Here is a 16524-nt window from a genome sequence, read left to right as displayed (position 1 = left end):
TATGCCTGATGTCTAGGTACATACCACTTAAGATGTAATAGCTGTTTTACTGTAGAGAGTTATTGGGAAAAATTATTTTTAGGATTATAGAACAAGAGCTTAGTGTCACTCTATAGAGATAGGCTTTTTTTTTTAAAATGGGGAACTACATAAGTGTTTGATTCTTGGAGAAAAGACCATGCTACTGATCAGAAATAGATTCGTTTATCATTCAAACCCCTCTTATTAAGGGGTTTTTAGTCTGCTACAGTGTCAACACACAATCATCACAACAGCCAATAACTTAACATACACAAAACAGTGCTTATACAGAGGATAACCAGTATGTCACACAAGCTAGCTAGAGAAGACCTATGAGAGCAAGTGTAGAACACCATGCTAGTACACTCCAGACACAGCTACATTGATGTTAATCCCAACTGATCAGAAAGCTAGTTTAAGTATAAAAGAGGCTAGGCATTTGCTAGTCACAAGAGACAGCTCATAGGCAAAAACAAGTCTAGGTATTCATGTTTTACTACATCACCCAGTTTATGCATCTGACAGTGACTTTCTAGTAACATTCTGCAAGTCAGAATGGTTCTTTACCAAATTTAAATTATGCCATGTCCTTTATAAACAAAAGGTTTCAATTCAAGAGTTTCGAATACACTGTTTTAACCAATAATGAGGGAAATAGAGTTCCTACTAGGTAACTTACATACCAATATCATTTCCATTAGTAAACTAATATAGACTAGCAGAACAGGAAACTGTATAGAAGAACTTAAGAGTACAGCTAGCTGCAAGTGTTCTTTGCCCAAAGAACAAACTGCTTACAATTTGTAATCTTTAAACAAATGCAGATTACACAGCCACACCTTTGGAGTCCTTAGGGGGCCCAACAGTAATTTCAGATCATCTTCTGTGGATTAGTGAAGTAAAAAGGCATCTGCTTCTTCAGGAAACCCCCACTACACATAGAATGAAGGGCAGACTTGAAACTGATTCTTCCCTACTACCGGGCAAACACTCCATTTCTCTTCCAGAATTACCCACCATCACTGTTTGTGCAAGAAGTCAGTAGCAGAAACATGCTGAGAATTACTGTCCTACGTGAGCATGGACAAGTCAAAACAGGACAGGGACACAGCAAGAAGAGTTCTTCTCACAATTCAAAGTTGTCTTGACAGAAACCAAGAATGAAATCTTTAACATCAGCCACACCATATGCAGCTTTGTAGGGAAGGGGGAACAATTTATCAGTGTCTCTACCTTGATATTTATTGCTGCTATTATTATAGGACACAGCCTATAAACAAAATAACATACTTCAGGGAATCCTTAAACTCATTTACCCAATTTACTATTAGAAAGCTATTGGTTCAGGTACAAACATTTAAGACAGTAGCATTAACTTTTACCAGGTCTCTGGCTCCTCTAAGCTAGGTATTTGCTTAAGTGAACACATTCCAGTACGTTCATTCATATTTTTTTTTTTTTTATAATCTAGGCTTTCAGAAGCCCAACTGTGGATTTGCTTTTGTCCCAGCAAGAGTCAAGAATTAGTCACTCAGCTACTAAACAAGTAGTAACAACTTAATTGAGCAGATGTCATTTGTCTTACCTTATCTACATTCGCTCTGGTTTTGGCAGAGGTTTCTACATACTGCACACCCCACTCTTCTGCCTTACTTCTAGCCTCTTCTACAGGCACTTGTCTGCGCTCTTCCAAGTCAGACTTGTTTCCCACTACCAGCAAAGGGATTTTATCCTCTTCAGCCTTCACACGCAGGATCTGTTCCCTAATGCATCAGGTATTCAAAATAAAAATATCAGTGTTAGTAGGAGCAACTACTTATCAGGAGTGGATCAGGTGGTCTGTACATTACTAGTGTTTACAACAGTACTTAACAGTACATTTCCCAACAGTTGAACACACCCTTTAAAATTATTCCAAGTTTAACATACTAATGCGATGGGCTTTACACTAATAAAAGCCTAACACTTCCAGGAGAGCAGTTTTACCATGTAGTTAGGAAGTTTACTAACCAGAGTCTAACAAAGAACTGTATGGCAGAAAAGCAACTCACAGCAGGAGCTCACACCTGAATGAGGAAAAGAGTGTAAGTGCCACATTTGCCAACTTTCACCTTGGTATTCAGTCACCATCTTCAATTTCTAGTCTACATCCCACCTCAACATAGGTCTGGGAAATATCAAGGCTTTGCCAAGGCAGTAGGTTGGGAACATGTCATGGTTTAACGCCAGCCAGGAACTAAGCACCACGCAACCGCTCACTCACTCCCCCCCCACCCAGTGGGATGGGGGAGAAAATCGGGAAAAGTAGTAAGACTCATGGGTTGAGATAAGAACGGTTATATAGAACAGAAGAAACTAATAATGATAATAACACTAATAAAGTGACAACAGTAATGATAAAAGGACTGGAATGTACAAATGATGCGCAGTGCAATTGCTCACCACCCACCGACCAACACCCAGTTAGTCCCTGAGCAGCAATTCCCTGCCCCCAGTTCCTATACTGGATGGGACATCCCATGGTATGGAATACACTGTTGGGCAGTTTGGGTCAGCTGCCCTGGCTGTGTCCTGTGCCAATTTCTTGTGCCCCTCCAGCTTTCTCACTGGCTGGGCATGAGAAGCTGAAAAATCCTTGACTATAAACACTACTTAGCAACAACTGACAACATCAGTGTGTTATCAACATTCTTCGCATACTGAACTCAAAACATAGCACTGTACCAGCTACTAGGAAGACAGTTAACTCTATCCCAGCTGAAAGCAGGACAGAAAAGCATAAGTAGCTGGCAGAGATCACTCTTAATGTCTACCTAAACTTTACACAAAGTAGAAAGTTACTAAGTTGTGCTGAACTAAAATGCTATCAACCTTCCTCCTTCAAGGACCCCAAGAAAATATTTGAACCATCAGTGTTAACCTAGCTATCCTTTAGTATTCTAAAAGGACCTATCAACATCCAGGAAAGGAGACAGAGTGATGCTGCATGTCAGTCTCAAAGTTTGTGCTATTATTGGAGTAAGACACAGGTTGAAACAAGACTGACACATGCTGCTGTCCATCTAGGACACTGGAAGAACTGTACCAGTCTACAGTTATTTTTAGATTGCTTCATTTTGTTATGAACAAGAGCCAAACCAGGCATAAGCATGGTGCTACACCCCCTCATCCCACTGAGTTACCACACTACTTCAGATGCTTGCACTTTCCATCCACAAAATAACTGAATGTACATAGAGTACATGAGAATCTAAAATAGTGTTAACGCTGAAGCAGACAATCTGCTGTTGCATTCAACTGTACCTTCACACATTTTCAGATCAGAGGCACTGAAAGCAAACACTGAATGCACAGCATCAGCAGGAGAGCTAGGGTTTAAAGACAAGCCCACAGTTCATTCAGTATTCAGCTTTTTCTTAGTTTAGGAATTCTGCAAGTTAGAGGATCAATACCACCAATCTGCAGTTTAGTCTGTGATACCACCCACTCCCCTCTCCTTCCTGGGGAGGGGTTTTCCAAGGGGCTGGCTCCTGCATGTCAGCCTAACTAAATATTCCATTTAGCTAATTTCACTATTTATTTACTTCTGAACCATTGAAAAGTAGGAGATTCTCCATCTCAAACTTTTAGGTCCTTCTTGCTCACCTTTAGGGCTAGCACTGCTTTTTCATTGTTTTGTTGTGCTGGACTCTTGAACCAACACACAGTTAACCTAATTATAGAAGTCACAAAAAAACAGAAGCTGCCAAGATAAACACTCCTACTCCTTTTCATCCAAAGCCTTAAGCCCTGTGTTTAACCTTATATTTCACTTAAAGCACACAAGCCAAAACCCAGGCTGGGTACTTCCAAGTGTCTCATTTTCTTCCTGTTTTGTGACCAGTATCTGACTTTTTCCTCCATCTTGACCTAGGAACAGTCCCAGTACTCAGCTTTACAGTCCTACAACAGTTCAACTGTTTAGCTCCTTTCAGTGCTCCAGTTAGAGCAAACTTAGAACAGCTCTGCTTGTGTGCCCCATGACTGTCAGCCTTCTGAAGTCTAGCAATCTCAGAGGCATTATGCGACAAATGAACAATATTTTTTGTACCTCTTGAAAGATTATGCAGTCTCCTACTACTGTTGAACAGTATAATACATTAAGAACCTGGACTAAAGTCCTAGAGTGTGAGGGGAGTTTGCCATAGCTTTAAGAAAACCCTAGAAATAGGTGTCTACCTTAGCACCAGCACTTCCATTACCAATTAGTATGTTAACCTTGTACCACTGAAGCAAAATTAACATAAGCCAGACTGATAGCTTTTATTCTAGCAAACATTAGGAACTCCTAACACTTTCCCTATATTTTGGGAAGTTTTACTTCAAGCTGTACAGCTGTCCTAGGGAACCTCTGGATTACCTTCTACACCAAGGCAACAGCTATTATCAAATAACAGTTAGAACATTTGCCCTGAAGAACCTGGCTACATGAGTTCCAAGAACAGAACAATGGTTTAAACCCCTTGTTTTTCTTTTACACTACAAAAGCAGTTTCTGTGCTCAGTCTGGTACTGATTTTTAAATTAGAACTCCTAATCCCAAGAAGAAAAATGGAAGCATTTACTATTACTGTGTGTCTTTCTAGGAATACATCTACCTACAATAGTACTGCTTGGCTGCCAACCCTTGTTTGGCACCAATCCATACCTGAGAGTGGAGGTTAATCCTTCCTTTCCTTAGAGCACCTGCTTCTAGCAGTAAGCAATACAGTGTCTGAAACCTGGCCAAAAGGCAGACTTAATTCCAGAAGTACTGCTCTGAGATAATTAAACTTCACATCCACAAAGACTGAAAATTGGCTTGAATATGCATGTTTTAGGAGTCCAAGAATCTGATACTTGCCTGAAGTTGCTGCTAGCATAATATACTCATAAGTTGCAGGCATGAAGACAACTACAGCCAGAGACTGGATACTGTGGTTTAAGTTACTAGTTACTGAGAGCAAAAATGATTGGGATGCCACTTTTATTGACCAAATGATAACAGACAAAGGATAAAGAGCTGTAGCTTTTAAGAAGAGTTGTCAGAGCAACAGACGAACCAGATTATCTCCCCCTGCCTGGGAGAGAAACTACTTACCGAAACTCTGCTGTTGCTGTGAAGGATTCATGCTCTGTTATCGAGAAGACTAGAAGAAACCCTTCCCCACTGCGGAAATAGTTATCTCTGATAGCTGCATAATCCTCCTGTCCTGCTGTGTCCAGAATGTCTATCTGAACTTCTTCACCATCCAGAACTACTTTCTTTCTGTAGCTGTCAGCCTTGGTAGGTTCATAGTCTTCTACAAACTGAAGATAAGGGATTAGTGTTTAGAATTACTGTCAAATGGTCTCAGTATTTGTCCATATCCATTCTCTTTCACTTCAGTGACATTTAAATTCTCAAACCCTTCTCATAATTCAGTCAGCTAAGTTCCACCAGTTTTTTTAGTTTTACTATAAAAAGCAGATTATTTAAGCACTTAATACATCGAGCCAGTCTGTCCAGTCAAGAGAAACTGTCTGGCTACATGAAACTGTTCAGCAATTTCAGCACACTTTAAGGGACAAAGATACAATATAAGCTATCAGCAACTTGGTGGCATTATCTAGATCTCCCACTTCAAGAAAAAGCATTGAGTGTACTTCAGGTACAGGCATCTGAAGCTTCAACAGGCGTAGATGACAGCATACCTGCTCCACAATTAAAGGCACATACTTTAGTCCATTCAATATTGATCAGACCCACAAAGCCACTGCCAGTTCAACTTGTGGTTCTGTGCTGACAGCACACATCCAACATAGGCTCCTTACATTTCAACCACCTTTCTCTCAGCCTCAAAGTACAACAAAAGGCTGGCCATAAGCCTGATTAAGCTGGCTGGTCTTCATTAATGGCTATCACCTGTTCAGATACTCACATCACTGTAGTATGTGTGGACAGGCTATAAATACTAACTTCTGAATTACAGGATCATGTATTCCTTTACATAGTAGTCTGGATTGTCAGAAGATTTACCAGTACAGAATAATTTATGCTATGAACATGCCTACTTCATCATCCTGCTCAGAATGAGCTAGAATGCTTACTTCTGACTTCAAACTTCACTGGACTAAAAGAAACTGCAACAAAAGCAAAGTTCAATGCCAACTGGTAACAGAACTGCTAACAGTTCTTTCACTAATAAGCATCAATTTTGTCACCGTTAGCCAAAGTTGTTCCCAGAGGGCACCCTTCCCAGATTGCTACATACTTCTGCCAGTCAGGTCATCAGGTCTTTTGCTACTTACATTTACTTTCCCCATCCCACTAGAAATATTTAGTAAGCTGTATCCATTGGTGCTTTAGAAAAGCTGAACCAAAGCTACTTACCTCATCATACATAAATTGAAGAGTGAGTGCAGATTTCCCCACACCTCCACTGCCAACCATAATTACTTTATGGAGGGCCAAGGAACTCTGGTTCTTGCTTTTGCTGGCAGCCATTGTCCTGCTCACCACAGATGAAGTGCCAGGCAACCAATTAGATCTGCAGAGAGAAGAATCACAGTCACCATCCATGACATCATGGTAGCATGCAAGTAACACATCTCACTAGTGCTGAAAGATCAGATTAAAACCCTGCCCAACAAGCCTGAAGAATGAGCCATTTCAATGCACTGGGAAGCAAACCATGTCACTGATGTCTAAAGTACAAGCAGGAATGAAGTACTAGAACAAATACCTCCTATTTGTGACAACAGTACCATTAATAAAAGTGCCAAAGGTTTCTCAAAGTAGCTACTAGCTGAACAAGCTGTTCTTATTTGTAAGCCCATCCTACATGACTGCTATCTAGAGCAGTTTCCAAAGAAAAATACCACTGTCTCAAACAACATGAAATTAAGTGGGTTTTATTGTTCTTTTTTTAATGCTTTACACCTTTCTAAAATATTTCTTTAATGTTGATGCAGCTTAGTTTCAACATGGAAGCAGAGCTATAGCTTAGATCTGCTTATAGGTAGAAAGATGACTTTTGATCTCCTCTCTATGTAGGCTATGAAAAAAGCAGAGTTACACAGTAAATTCTGAGGGGAACAAATTGTAAAAGCTTCCAGCAGGAAGTCTTATGACATGTCATTAACATTTATTTTATTTTCTTCCTGCCTTTTGATGCTGTACATCTAATTTGCTTTCGGGGAAAAAAAGATAAAATCCTGCTTTATTGCAAGAAAGACTCAGTTCCTATTCTTCTGATGTTGCAAAGCCATGAAGGAGCAAGCTTCAGTAAACAAGTACTAGTTAACAAGCCTTTGTTTGCATGTTACACAAACCAAGTAATTAAGTGCTGAAGACCTCTTAAAAAAGCAGTGGTTTTTTTTTTTTTTTTTAAGAGTAGCTGGACACAGTAGTGAAAAACAAGCATCAGCCACCACACTCAGATTAGCACAGAGCAGCAGCTCTGAGAAGAGCACATTGCAGACAAAAGCAGAAGTGACTGATACAGAAAGATGTGCCACCAGTCCAGATTCCCACACAGAAAAAACATGTGTTCCAGATACATCATGGCTATAAGGGAGATACTAGGACAGCAACATTTGTGTCCCCACAGCACAACAAAGGGCCCCAGCTGTTCATATCCTGGCAGAGCACTGCAAGGAGAACAGCAGACCATTTGGGAAACACTGTTACGGAACGCAGCTATACCAGCCTTGATTTATAGCAGCACCAATTATTCCAGAAGCACAGAAGCAACAGGCCTAGCAGGAGTCTCAAATCCACCTGGATATGATTACTCCAGAAAGACACTGGAACTGCCACACCACACCAAGTTCTACTGGATGGAAATATAAGGCCTACAGTAGAAGTTAGAGTACTCTATTGGGAAAAACCTTCAGGATAACTAGCTGCCCAAAACAAAATTAACCAGAGATTAAGGCACCATCAACCTACAAATACACCATAGGATTATTTAGCCTGGAAAGGAAAGGACCTTTGGATGTTGTCCAGTCCGAACCTCTCCCTTAAAGCAGTTTGCTCCAAGCAATCCAGTTTGTGCCCTGCATTTTGAGGTTGACAACTCCAGGACCAGTCTGGGCAACCTGCCCTGGGGTACACTGATGGTGAACTTTTTTCCCCTTTGTCATGACCTGATGTTCTGAAAAGCAACAGACTAAGTTCTCATTGACTACTGCATACAAGAACAAACATGCCAAAAATCAAGAATTGCCCTCAGGACAGCATTTTCTAACATCTGAGCAGTAGTATTTTTCCATGCAGAGTATTTTAGTTACACCTGTTTGCTACACACACATAGTACAGTAATGCAAATTAATCATCTTTAAGTGTTCATTCTGCGATAAACACTGGTAAGCAAAGACAGATATTTTCCTCTGGTAATCTTCTATATCAGCTCCCTCATCCACAACACTCCTTAGTACAGAAATGGGATGTGACAACTTCTCAGAGATTCTCTCTGTACAGCGCAAACACATATTTGTGTAGGGAACAGTGAATTCAGCTATTAGTCCAGAGATTTCAAACTAGAAGAGGATTGCAAGCTTGATTTGTAGTTCTTAGTCCAGAAAGGCAAAGGGGGGGGGGGGGGGGGGGGGGGGGGGGGGGAGGGCAGGGGAGGAGAGAACACAGCTCCCTGCCAGACAAGTGTAGAAAAATTGGGAGAAAACAGAAGTAGCATCTGAACTCCAGAAGTTGTTGCCGAAAGGCTTTCTTTGCTTATGGTCCACATGTTCTACATATGACAAACTAGAATTCAGCTTGCTTGGACATAGACATCCAAGGCATAAGAGCTACAGATTGACTATAAAATGTGATAGTTTGGGGACTTCAAGTGTTCCAGTAATAACACAGCTTGGTCTTAAGTTGTAGAGAAGTTTATTTTGTCCTACTTCAACAGTAGTCTGGCTTTGACAGTAGTAGATAAGCTGCTTTCTGGAAAAGCCAAGTGACCTTCAGCAACTTTGCAGTTGTAATTGTGACCAGTTCTAACCTTTGAGTAGTCCTTTAACAAGCATCCTAAGGTTGCTGTAACTACTGTATTATCTAACACAAAGCTTTCAAGTTAAGTTTTCTGACAACACAAACTTAGGGCAACTTAATAGGCAGCACCACTAAGTCCACTATGCTATGCAACATTATTTTACTAACAGCCAAGAGAGAAGATAGCAACTCCTTCCCTGTCAATACAGATACCACATCTTTATCTGGTCATATTAAGGGAATAGCTGCCTTGTAGGTAAAATACTGACTAACTTGATTCAGTATAAGCTCATCAGAGGTAAGTGGAAAGAAAATTTAAATCCTTCCTTCTCCATCCTACCTCAACACCAGCCAGTAGAAAGTGCAAGGTCAGCCTTACAGTATTATCCGACTTGTAACCAAAGTATAATATTAAACAAAACCCATCCAATAGCGTACAATTTCAGTTTGATTGCATCTAAAGCCAGCCCAGCTCTTAATGGCCAAGGTACTTGACCTTCCCTGCGAAACTGTTACAAGTGCCACTTGAATCTTTTAGAGTATCAACACTACATGAACACTGAATGCAGGAGTCTGCTCACAACACAACCCCTATGTTGTATGTCCTCAGTGAAATCCCTCAAGCTTCACACAAGGCATCTCTTCTTTGGTGGCAACAGAGGGAGCATGGTCCCCTCCAGCCCCAGAATAGCCAAGCAGTACAGAACAAAGCAAGGCTGAAGCAGTGTGGCACAGGATTGACACAGGCAGTATCAGTGCAGAAGTACCAGTGTTTATAAAACAGGCTAATAGCACATCACTGGTTCAGAAAGGGGCATGGTGAGATTTTGATAGGAATATTCTAATAAAACAAGAGAAGTCACTGGAGCCAACTGTTTGTTTACTTGCATTTCTACCTCTGCAGCCCAAGAAACAGTTTACGCACCATGGTTCAAAGCTCCCATCTAACAGTTCCTTGGGGTTAAAAAAAATAATCAATTAACAAGTGGAAGCTCTCTCCCCAGTCATCTCTGAATAGGCAAGGATGAATTTTCATCCCATTCTGTGATTAAGCATCCCTGAGGCAGTCAAGACAGACATTAACTCATCTGTTCCTTACAGAAAAGGAAGTCTTGAGAAATCCAAGCACCTCTCAAAAAACTAGGAGTGTCTATAAGAACCTGTGATGACTGCAGTTGCTTCTAAATCATTACTCAATTTCCTTCAGTTTAAGGAAATGTAAATTTAAGGCCAAGACTCTTACTACATCTGTGAAGAGCATGCTCTGAATAAGTGTCCAGACAAGTCACCTAATTCTGTGATAAGTATTTCCTTCTCTCCCATATTGCTCTTTACTTGCTGGACAGCAAACTGTACCCAAACAACAATATTTACCCTCCTCTGACACAAAGAGAAGCAATCCAGTCAATGGCAGTCACCCTGTTTAATTTCAATCTGTCATTTTTACCCTCAGGTTTAATGATACCACATTGAACTTCATGTGTTAAGTGTCATAAGCCATTAAAAAAAGGAAAGAACTTCTGAAAGATTTTTTAGGGAAGGTTATTCTGGTTACAGAAGTTTCATCCTGCTTCACAATAAAGTGATATGCAGAGCCCAGGTCAGAGCATAAACTTTTTCAGGCAGTCTTTCATCTTTAAGAAATTAGAAGTAATTACTTGCTTCATCTGCTTTAAAAGATAAGATTAAGCCATTGACTTGATAACTCTGGATTTGTTTTATAATAGGTTACACAAAGCCATATGCACAATAGGAGCTTTGTGGTGCTAGTGAAAGATGCTCTTCAGACCAAGAAACGAAGGTTACACCAGCAGACAGGCTGGCCACATGAAGCACAGCAAGATCTACAAATCAAACCACCACAGTAGTTACTAAAACGCCGTTTTGATTTAGACTTCTGAAGATCTGTACTTGGCCACAGGACTAATGAAACCATGCCACCCTCAATACAAGAAATCTAACCCTAAGCTCACCAACTATTTCAGCCTTCCCTTGTTTTACATGTTTAGATTCTAACTTCTCCAGGTTAACTAAGGCCTCCTGCTGTAGAAGAAACCTGCACAATATTGTGTCATTCTTGGCTGGTCCCTTGAAACTGAGCCCTTCAAGGCATTTGTTTATAAACAGCTTCATAAACTCCAAATTTAAGCATCAGTTTGCTATTTATCCATCCTCTCATCAGCCTAAAGAGTTGAACTGGTCAGAACATTGTTAACAAACAGGACTGGTTTACCTAATGCCAAGATTCAGAGACCATTACCAAATAACTACATGTATTTCAAACCAGATTGCACTTTTACATCCCTTTTTACTTCACCTGCATTAAGACTCCACAGTTGTACAGTCACTTAAAGAAAGGAAAAAGCACTTGTCATTTCACAAGAAAGCAACCCATTTTGCTACAGCCCACACAGATACATAGAAGAAAAAAAAACATTAGAAACTTCACTAAGTCTACCTGTTTTCCCACAAATATTCTGTTACTATAATAAAAAAATTCTAGACTCCTCCAAAGGCTTTAATTGGAATTGCTTCTAGTTCTTCCAATTCAGTTTGAGATTTAAAACTGAAATAAAGCTCTAAGCTCAAAACTGCTGAGATCAGCCCTTGTTTTCTCACTGTGCAGCTGATATCTTTGGACATTTCTTTTCATTGCTATCCTGCCACTGAAAGCAGCCATTCTTTGGATTTTAAAGCAGGATTCTAGAAACCCTTAGTCCAATAGCTTGACAGAGGGGCTTTGTTAAACCCTTCAGATATCTACTTTTAAAGGAAAATCTGAGTATTCAACCTATTAAAGACTAAAATATGATGTCATCAAAAACAAGCACCAAAAGGACAAGGTTTTGCAACATTATTTTAGCGATCCTCATTTATCAGAAAATGAATTAGAGGCTTTGAGGTGTTTGGTTCTGTGATATGCCCACAAGAATGCAGTCACAGAAATTCCCTGGATCACAAAACTAATTAACAATCTCACTGAGCTATGAACTGTAAGAGCTCCTCAGCTGTTCTGAGGTTATCCAGAAAATATTTAAGTACTGAAATTCCATTAGCTTGCAATGGACTGTAAATGCTCCAACTGGTAATTCAACTATAAAAAAACAGTTCATTTGAGATTAAGTGACATATTTAATGCTACTGAAAATTTTAGGATATGCAGGCTAAAAATAAAAATGCTACTATCTTCTTTTGCTGTGCTAATATCTTACCTCTTGGCATGACTCCAGTTACCGGTTTTCAAGCTAAACAGAGATTATGTGTTTGGCAGAAATTCCTGCTTGGGATGTCTTTGTATCCTTTCCCATGTACTGCTGGGTGTTTCTACCTTCTCAGTTGTGGTTATAGATTTTTCTGGGCCATGCTTAATCAGATCAAGGAATTCATTCAGCTTGAGATGTCTTGCAGAGCAGGTTGGAGCAGCGGTTTCACAGCCCCCATTTATACCGTCCAATGCTGCTACCACTATCCTCTCCCTTAGGCCCCTCTCCCTTGCCCCAGCTGTTGAAGCCCATCTTCTCCTGTAGCAGAGCTGTGCAGTGTGTGTGTCTGACTGGGTCTGCTAGTCACATCAGCAATGCCACGTGCCTCAGTGCCAATGTGAGGGAAGTAAAACAGTTTGTACAACTGCAGCCAAAGAAGATAGAACTATAGCAGCCAATAAGGTTGCCTATATTGATGCAGAAACTGGGAAGTTCCCTGATCCTGTTCACATTACGCTCCTTAGACAAGTGTGCTGGTGCAGCCAACACCCTGCTACAGTGTCTGGACTGAGCACTGGAGTGAAACCCAAGCCTGATATTTGCTTTTGGTAATCAGGCATTTTCTCTCTGTGCAAGATCTGTTAGTAGACTTGCAGTTGCAAAGATAAGGGCGCTGAACAGGAAACTAGAAATAGATTTGGAAAACTTAATACTTTATAACATCAGGAGGAAAAGTAAGAATTTAGGGCAAGGAACTACCTTACTCTGTATGTGTGACAGATATACTCTTTATAGGCTGGATCCTTGTTAGAAGTGACAGCAGCCATACCCCTAAATGTTACAGGAAAATCTGCAGATTAATACATTATTTACTTGATACACTGAAAGTTACAAGCTTACATTACACTAGTTTCAATCAGAATTAATTACTAATCCCACCCAAAAAACCAGAATTGTATGTACATTTAAAGACACTGGCTGTCACAGCTACTGTCTAGCAGCAGCTGTACATATACTGATAGTTAACAGACACAAGAAGCAAGCCCAAGACAAGCAAATTCACAGCATTGTAGCAGTTTAAGGTTAAACCAGAACCTAAAGCCAGACCATGATTATTCCCCATCTCCTGCAAGTCCGGGGAAAGGATGAGCACAAGTTGAGGAACAGTTTTAATTCAGGAATTGTATTTCAAATTAATCTGAGTGGAGTGTTAGCTTCCAGAAGAAAGACTGCAGCCTGCATGATGAACTTGTACTGCAGAAGAGTCCCTAAGACTTGCTCATCTGGAACATACCATAAGCAGTATAAAAGCAGTATTTTTAATGTACTTATTTTCAGGAATCCTCCCTGCATGCATGCATGACAAAGCAAGCATTCCACATTGGGACCCAGAAATCACACTAAAATATTCTAACACTATCAATAGCATCAGACATCTAGCCACTGGATGCCAGCCGATTAAGAATCCCTACTAGTGATCCTAAGTCTTCATACCATATCTTACTTTGCATGCAAATGTGTGGAATAGTGAAAAGTCATCTTCAGCTCTCCACTTAGATTAAAATTGTTTACTAAGGTCAAGTGATCTGTAGAAGAGTGGACTTACTATAAAAAGATTTCCAGTATTTTTCTGACATATGCAGTTATGTAGATTAAGACCGTGAAGAACAGGAGACTCCCAGATGCCTTGCTACTTTAACTGATCATTACCCTAGCAACCTACAAAGTCTAGCAACAGGTTATAGCTAGCCTTGGACAACTCCACCTTTTAAAGCTATCTTCAGATCTGGATCACCAGAATAGTGATCTATTTTAACTATGAAATACCTGTTTATATTCAGCACATTCCCCCCTACCATCCTTGCCAAGCAGAGCCCAACTTTGCCTATGAGTTTTCAGAGATGCATCATTATAGCTCAGAAATCAGGCATTTACTTACTAGAAAAAAAATTTTAATATATGCCCTCTCACATCATTCGGTAGAGGACCATTCTAGATTATTCTTTACAAATAGACAATATTTTACATGTTAGCAGTGTTTTCAAGGTAAAAAAAAAAATCACCTTGCTTAGAATAAGCTTGATGCCCAAGGAAAACTGGAACTAAATCCCATCCAAGTCTGCAGCAAGGCTTGAATGCAACCTTCAAAGATTTAGTCACAGTAAGGACTCAGTCTGAGCATCAGCAGATTAGCAGTTTAAAGCAACCCTTTAAACTAAAGTCATATCTTACGCTGAACTGAAATACAGGCAAATACATATCCCTGTTCCTAAGGCACTTAAATATCTGGGATATATATTTTTATTTTTTTTTTTAGAATTCCCTTGGAGTAGAAGGGAAATAACCAAGTAACTTGTTTCCGGTCAGTGGCTAAGTGAAAAAGAGAAACAACTGCCCTTAAACAGTACTTTTGAGGTACTGTAGCACCAAAGAAAAGAAATCACTTATATCAACGTTTGACTAAATAAGGTCGCAAAGGTCATGACAAAGTTAATACTCTTATCAGCCAGGTAACAACTGTATCAAGAGATTATCATTGCATGTAGGCATCCCAACACAGTACTGCAGCCACACACGGTCCATAAAGCCTCGTAAGTCATGTTAATTAGAGCTCGAATATAGACAGTAGAATGAAAGCCTTATATCTGGTACTTCATTTTAGTCTTACACAGATCTGTAAAAAATGCCCATTTCATTATAACTATTCTATTTTTGTCACAGGCACAGAGTGTTTAGGTAGGCATCTCCATTTCCCAGCCCAATAAAACAGTGCCTGTTTTTTCCCCTTAGTCTTTATGAATACACAGACCATTCAACAACAGAGGGAGGAATCATGGAAGGCAGCATTAAAGACACTATTATAATAAGAGGAGAGAGTTACACAAAAGCCTTTCCAATTTACTACCAAGCTAAGACTATGCTGTGATATCAAGTTGATTCCTGCTTAAAGAAAACACACAGCTTATCTGAAAGTTGAGCCCAGTAAGTGGAAATGCAGCTACCTGGTTGTGCAGTAATGCATTTGTACAACTGCAATCTGCTAGTCACCTATGTAAGCAGTTCTTAGAAACTAATCCAGGTATGTCTGTACTAAATTCACACATATTGAATGCATACAAAGCATTGCAAACACCTGCAAGAACAGAAGCTAATGGTCTTCTCCACTGCTGTTCCACTTTATCTACTGAACGATACTATTCGCAAGGTCAACTTCTCTAGGATATGATGCATGAAAATAGTGTACAGAGTGCTCTACCCCCACAGTCACGAGGCAAGTCATCTCTACCCAGACTTCCTCGTGGAGGAAGGAGATGAACTGGCAGTTTCCTCTACAGGATTCCTCATAGATCCAAGTGGTGATCAGAAGAAACAGAGACAACATAATAGTGGGAAAACTGCTAATACTCCAGCATGCATCAACTTTTCTAGGGAGAGTACCATAAAAATCTGTGTTAACAGGTCAACTGTAACATTACTCAGTTTGTATTCATGCTGCTACGGTGTCAGAAAGTGCAATTCGTGACTCTACCAAGGTACAGAGAGACCTAACATGATACTGTGCCTCCGTGCCTTCAGGAGATCATCACTATTTGGAAGCCTGAATTTCTGTCTTGCATGCAGCATCAGCTCCAATGACACTGATGAACACACAAGGAAGAGATAAGAGCAGCAAGGCAGAGAGATCTAGAATTATCCCTCCTGATAAGTACCTGAGCAGTTTGGTCCCCACAACACTGCCAGTGAGAACAGTAAGGAATTTGCACAACAGGCATCTTTGAGGATTAAGAGGCTACCACACTTGAGAACCTTTGAAAAACAACTTAAAGCAGTGTCTATAGAATACTCTGCCTTTTAGAGTTGGGTTACTCCATTCACTTTTGCACTCTGAACTAATCAAAGTGAAAGTGTCCTTTTAAGTCCACAGAAGCTGTGCAGCAACTGGGGCCATGTTTTGTACATTTCTTACCCGTTCTGGTCTTCAACTGTAGAAAATGTCAAAAGCCTTTGGTGTGCACCTCTGATATTAACAGTATGGTAGAACTGCAGTTTTAATATTATACCTGTCCTTTTAGATTCTAATAGTAGCCTTGCACACTTCTTGCTTCATTGGGTACAACCCACCAGCTCTGCTATGTTATTGTAGCATCCTGTCACACAGGTATCTGTCCCCATGTCAACAGTGATGAACTAGATAAGCACAAAACATGCTGCTTCCCTTCCCTAACTAGTAGGGTCACTTCTCTTCACCAGAAGAGGTGGCAGGTACATCAGGCTCACAAACATTACTCACCCCCACAACGGG

General features: G+C 40.2%; 1 protein-coding gene across 2 annotated transcripts in view; it reads right to left on the bottom strand.

Moving 5' to 3' along the window:
- The window catches only part of RALB (RAS like proto-oncogene B), a 30355-nt gene that overhangs the window by 5041 nt on the left and 8790 nt on the right, over positions 1–16524 (bottom strand). For both annotated transcript variants that reach the window (XM_049804510.1, XM_049804518.1), the window contains exons 2-4: positions 6412–6568; positions 5140–5348; positions 1607–1784 (exon numbers count right to left, since the gene is read on the bottom strand). In XM_049804510.1, the coding sequence (XP_049660467.1) occupies positions 1607–1784; positions 5140–5348; positions 6412–6525 (501 nt within the window). In that variant the 5' untranslated portion in view covers positions 6526–6568. The remainder of the gene's footprint in view (positions 1–1606; positions 1785–5139; positions 5349–6411; positions 6569–16524) is intronic.

The sequence above is a fragment of the Accipiter gentilis genome, chromosome 1 (genome assembly GCF_929443795.1).
Source record: "Accipiter gentilis chromosome 1, bAccGen1.1, whole genome shotgun sequence".
NCBI classification, from domain to species: domain Eukaryota; kingdom Metazoa; phylum Chordata; class Aves; order Accipitriformes; family Accipitridae; genus Astur; species Astur gentilis.
The sequence above is the reverse complement of the archived record's forward strand: the minus strand, read 5'-3'. Positions and strand labels throughout refer to the sequence as shown.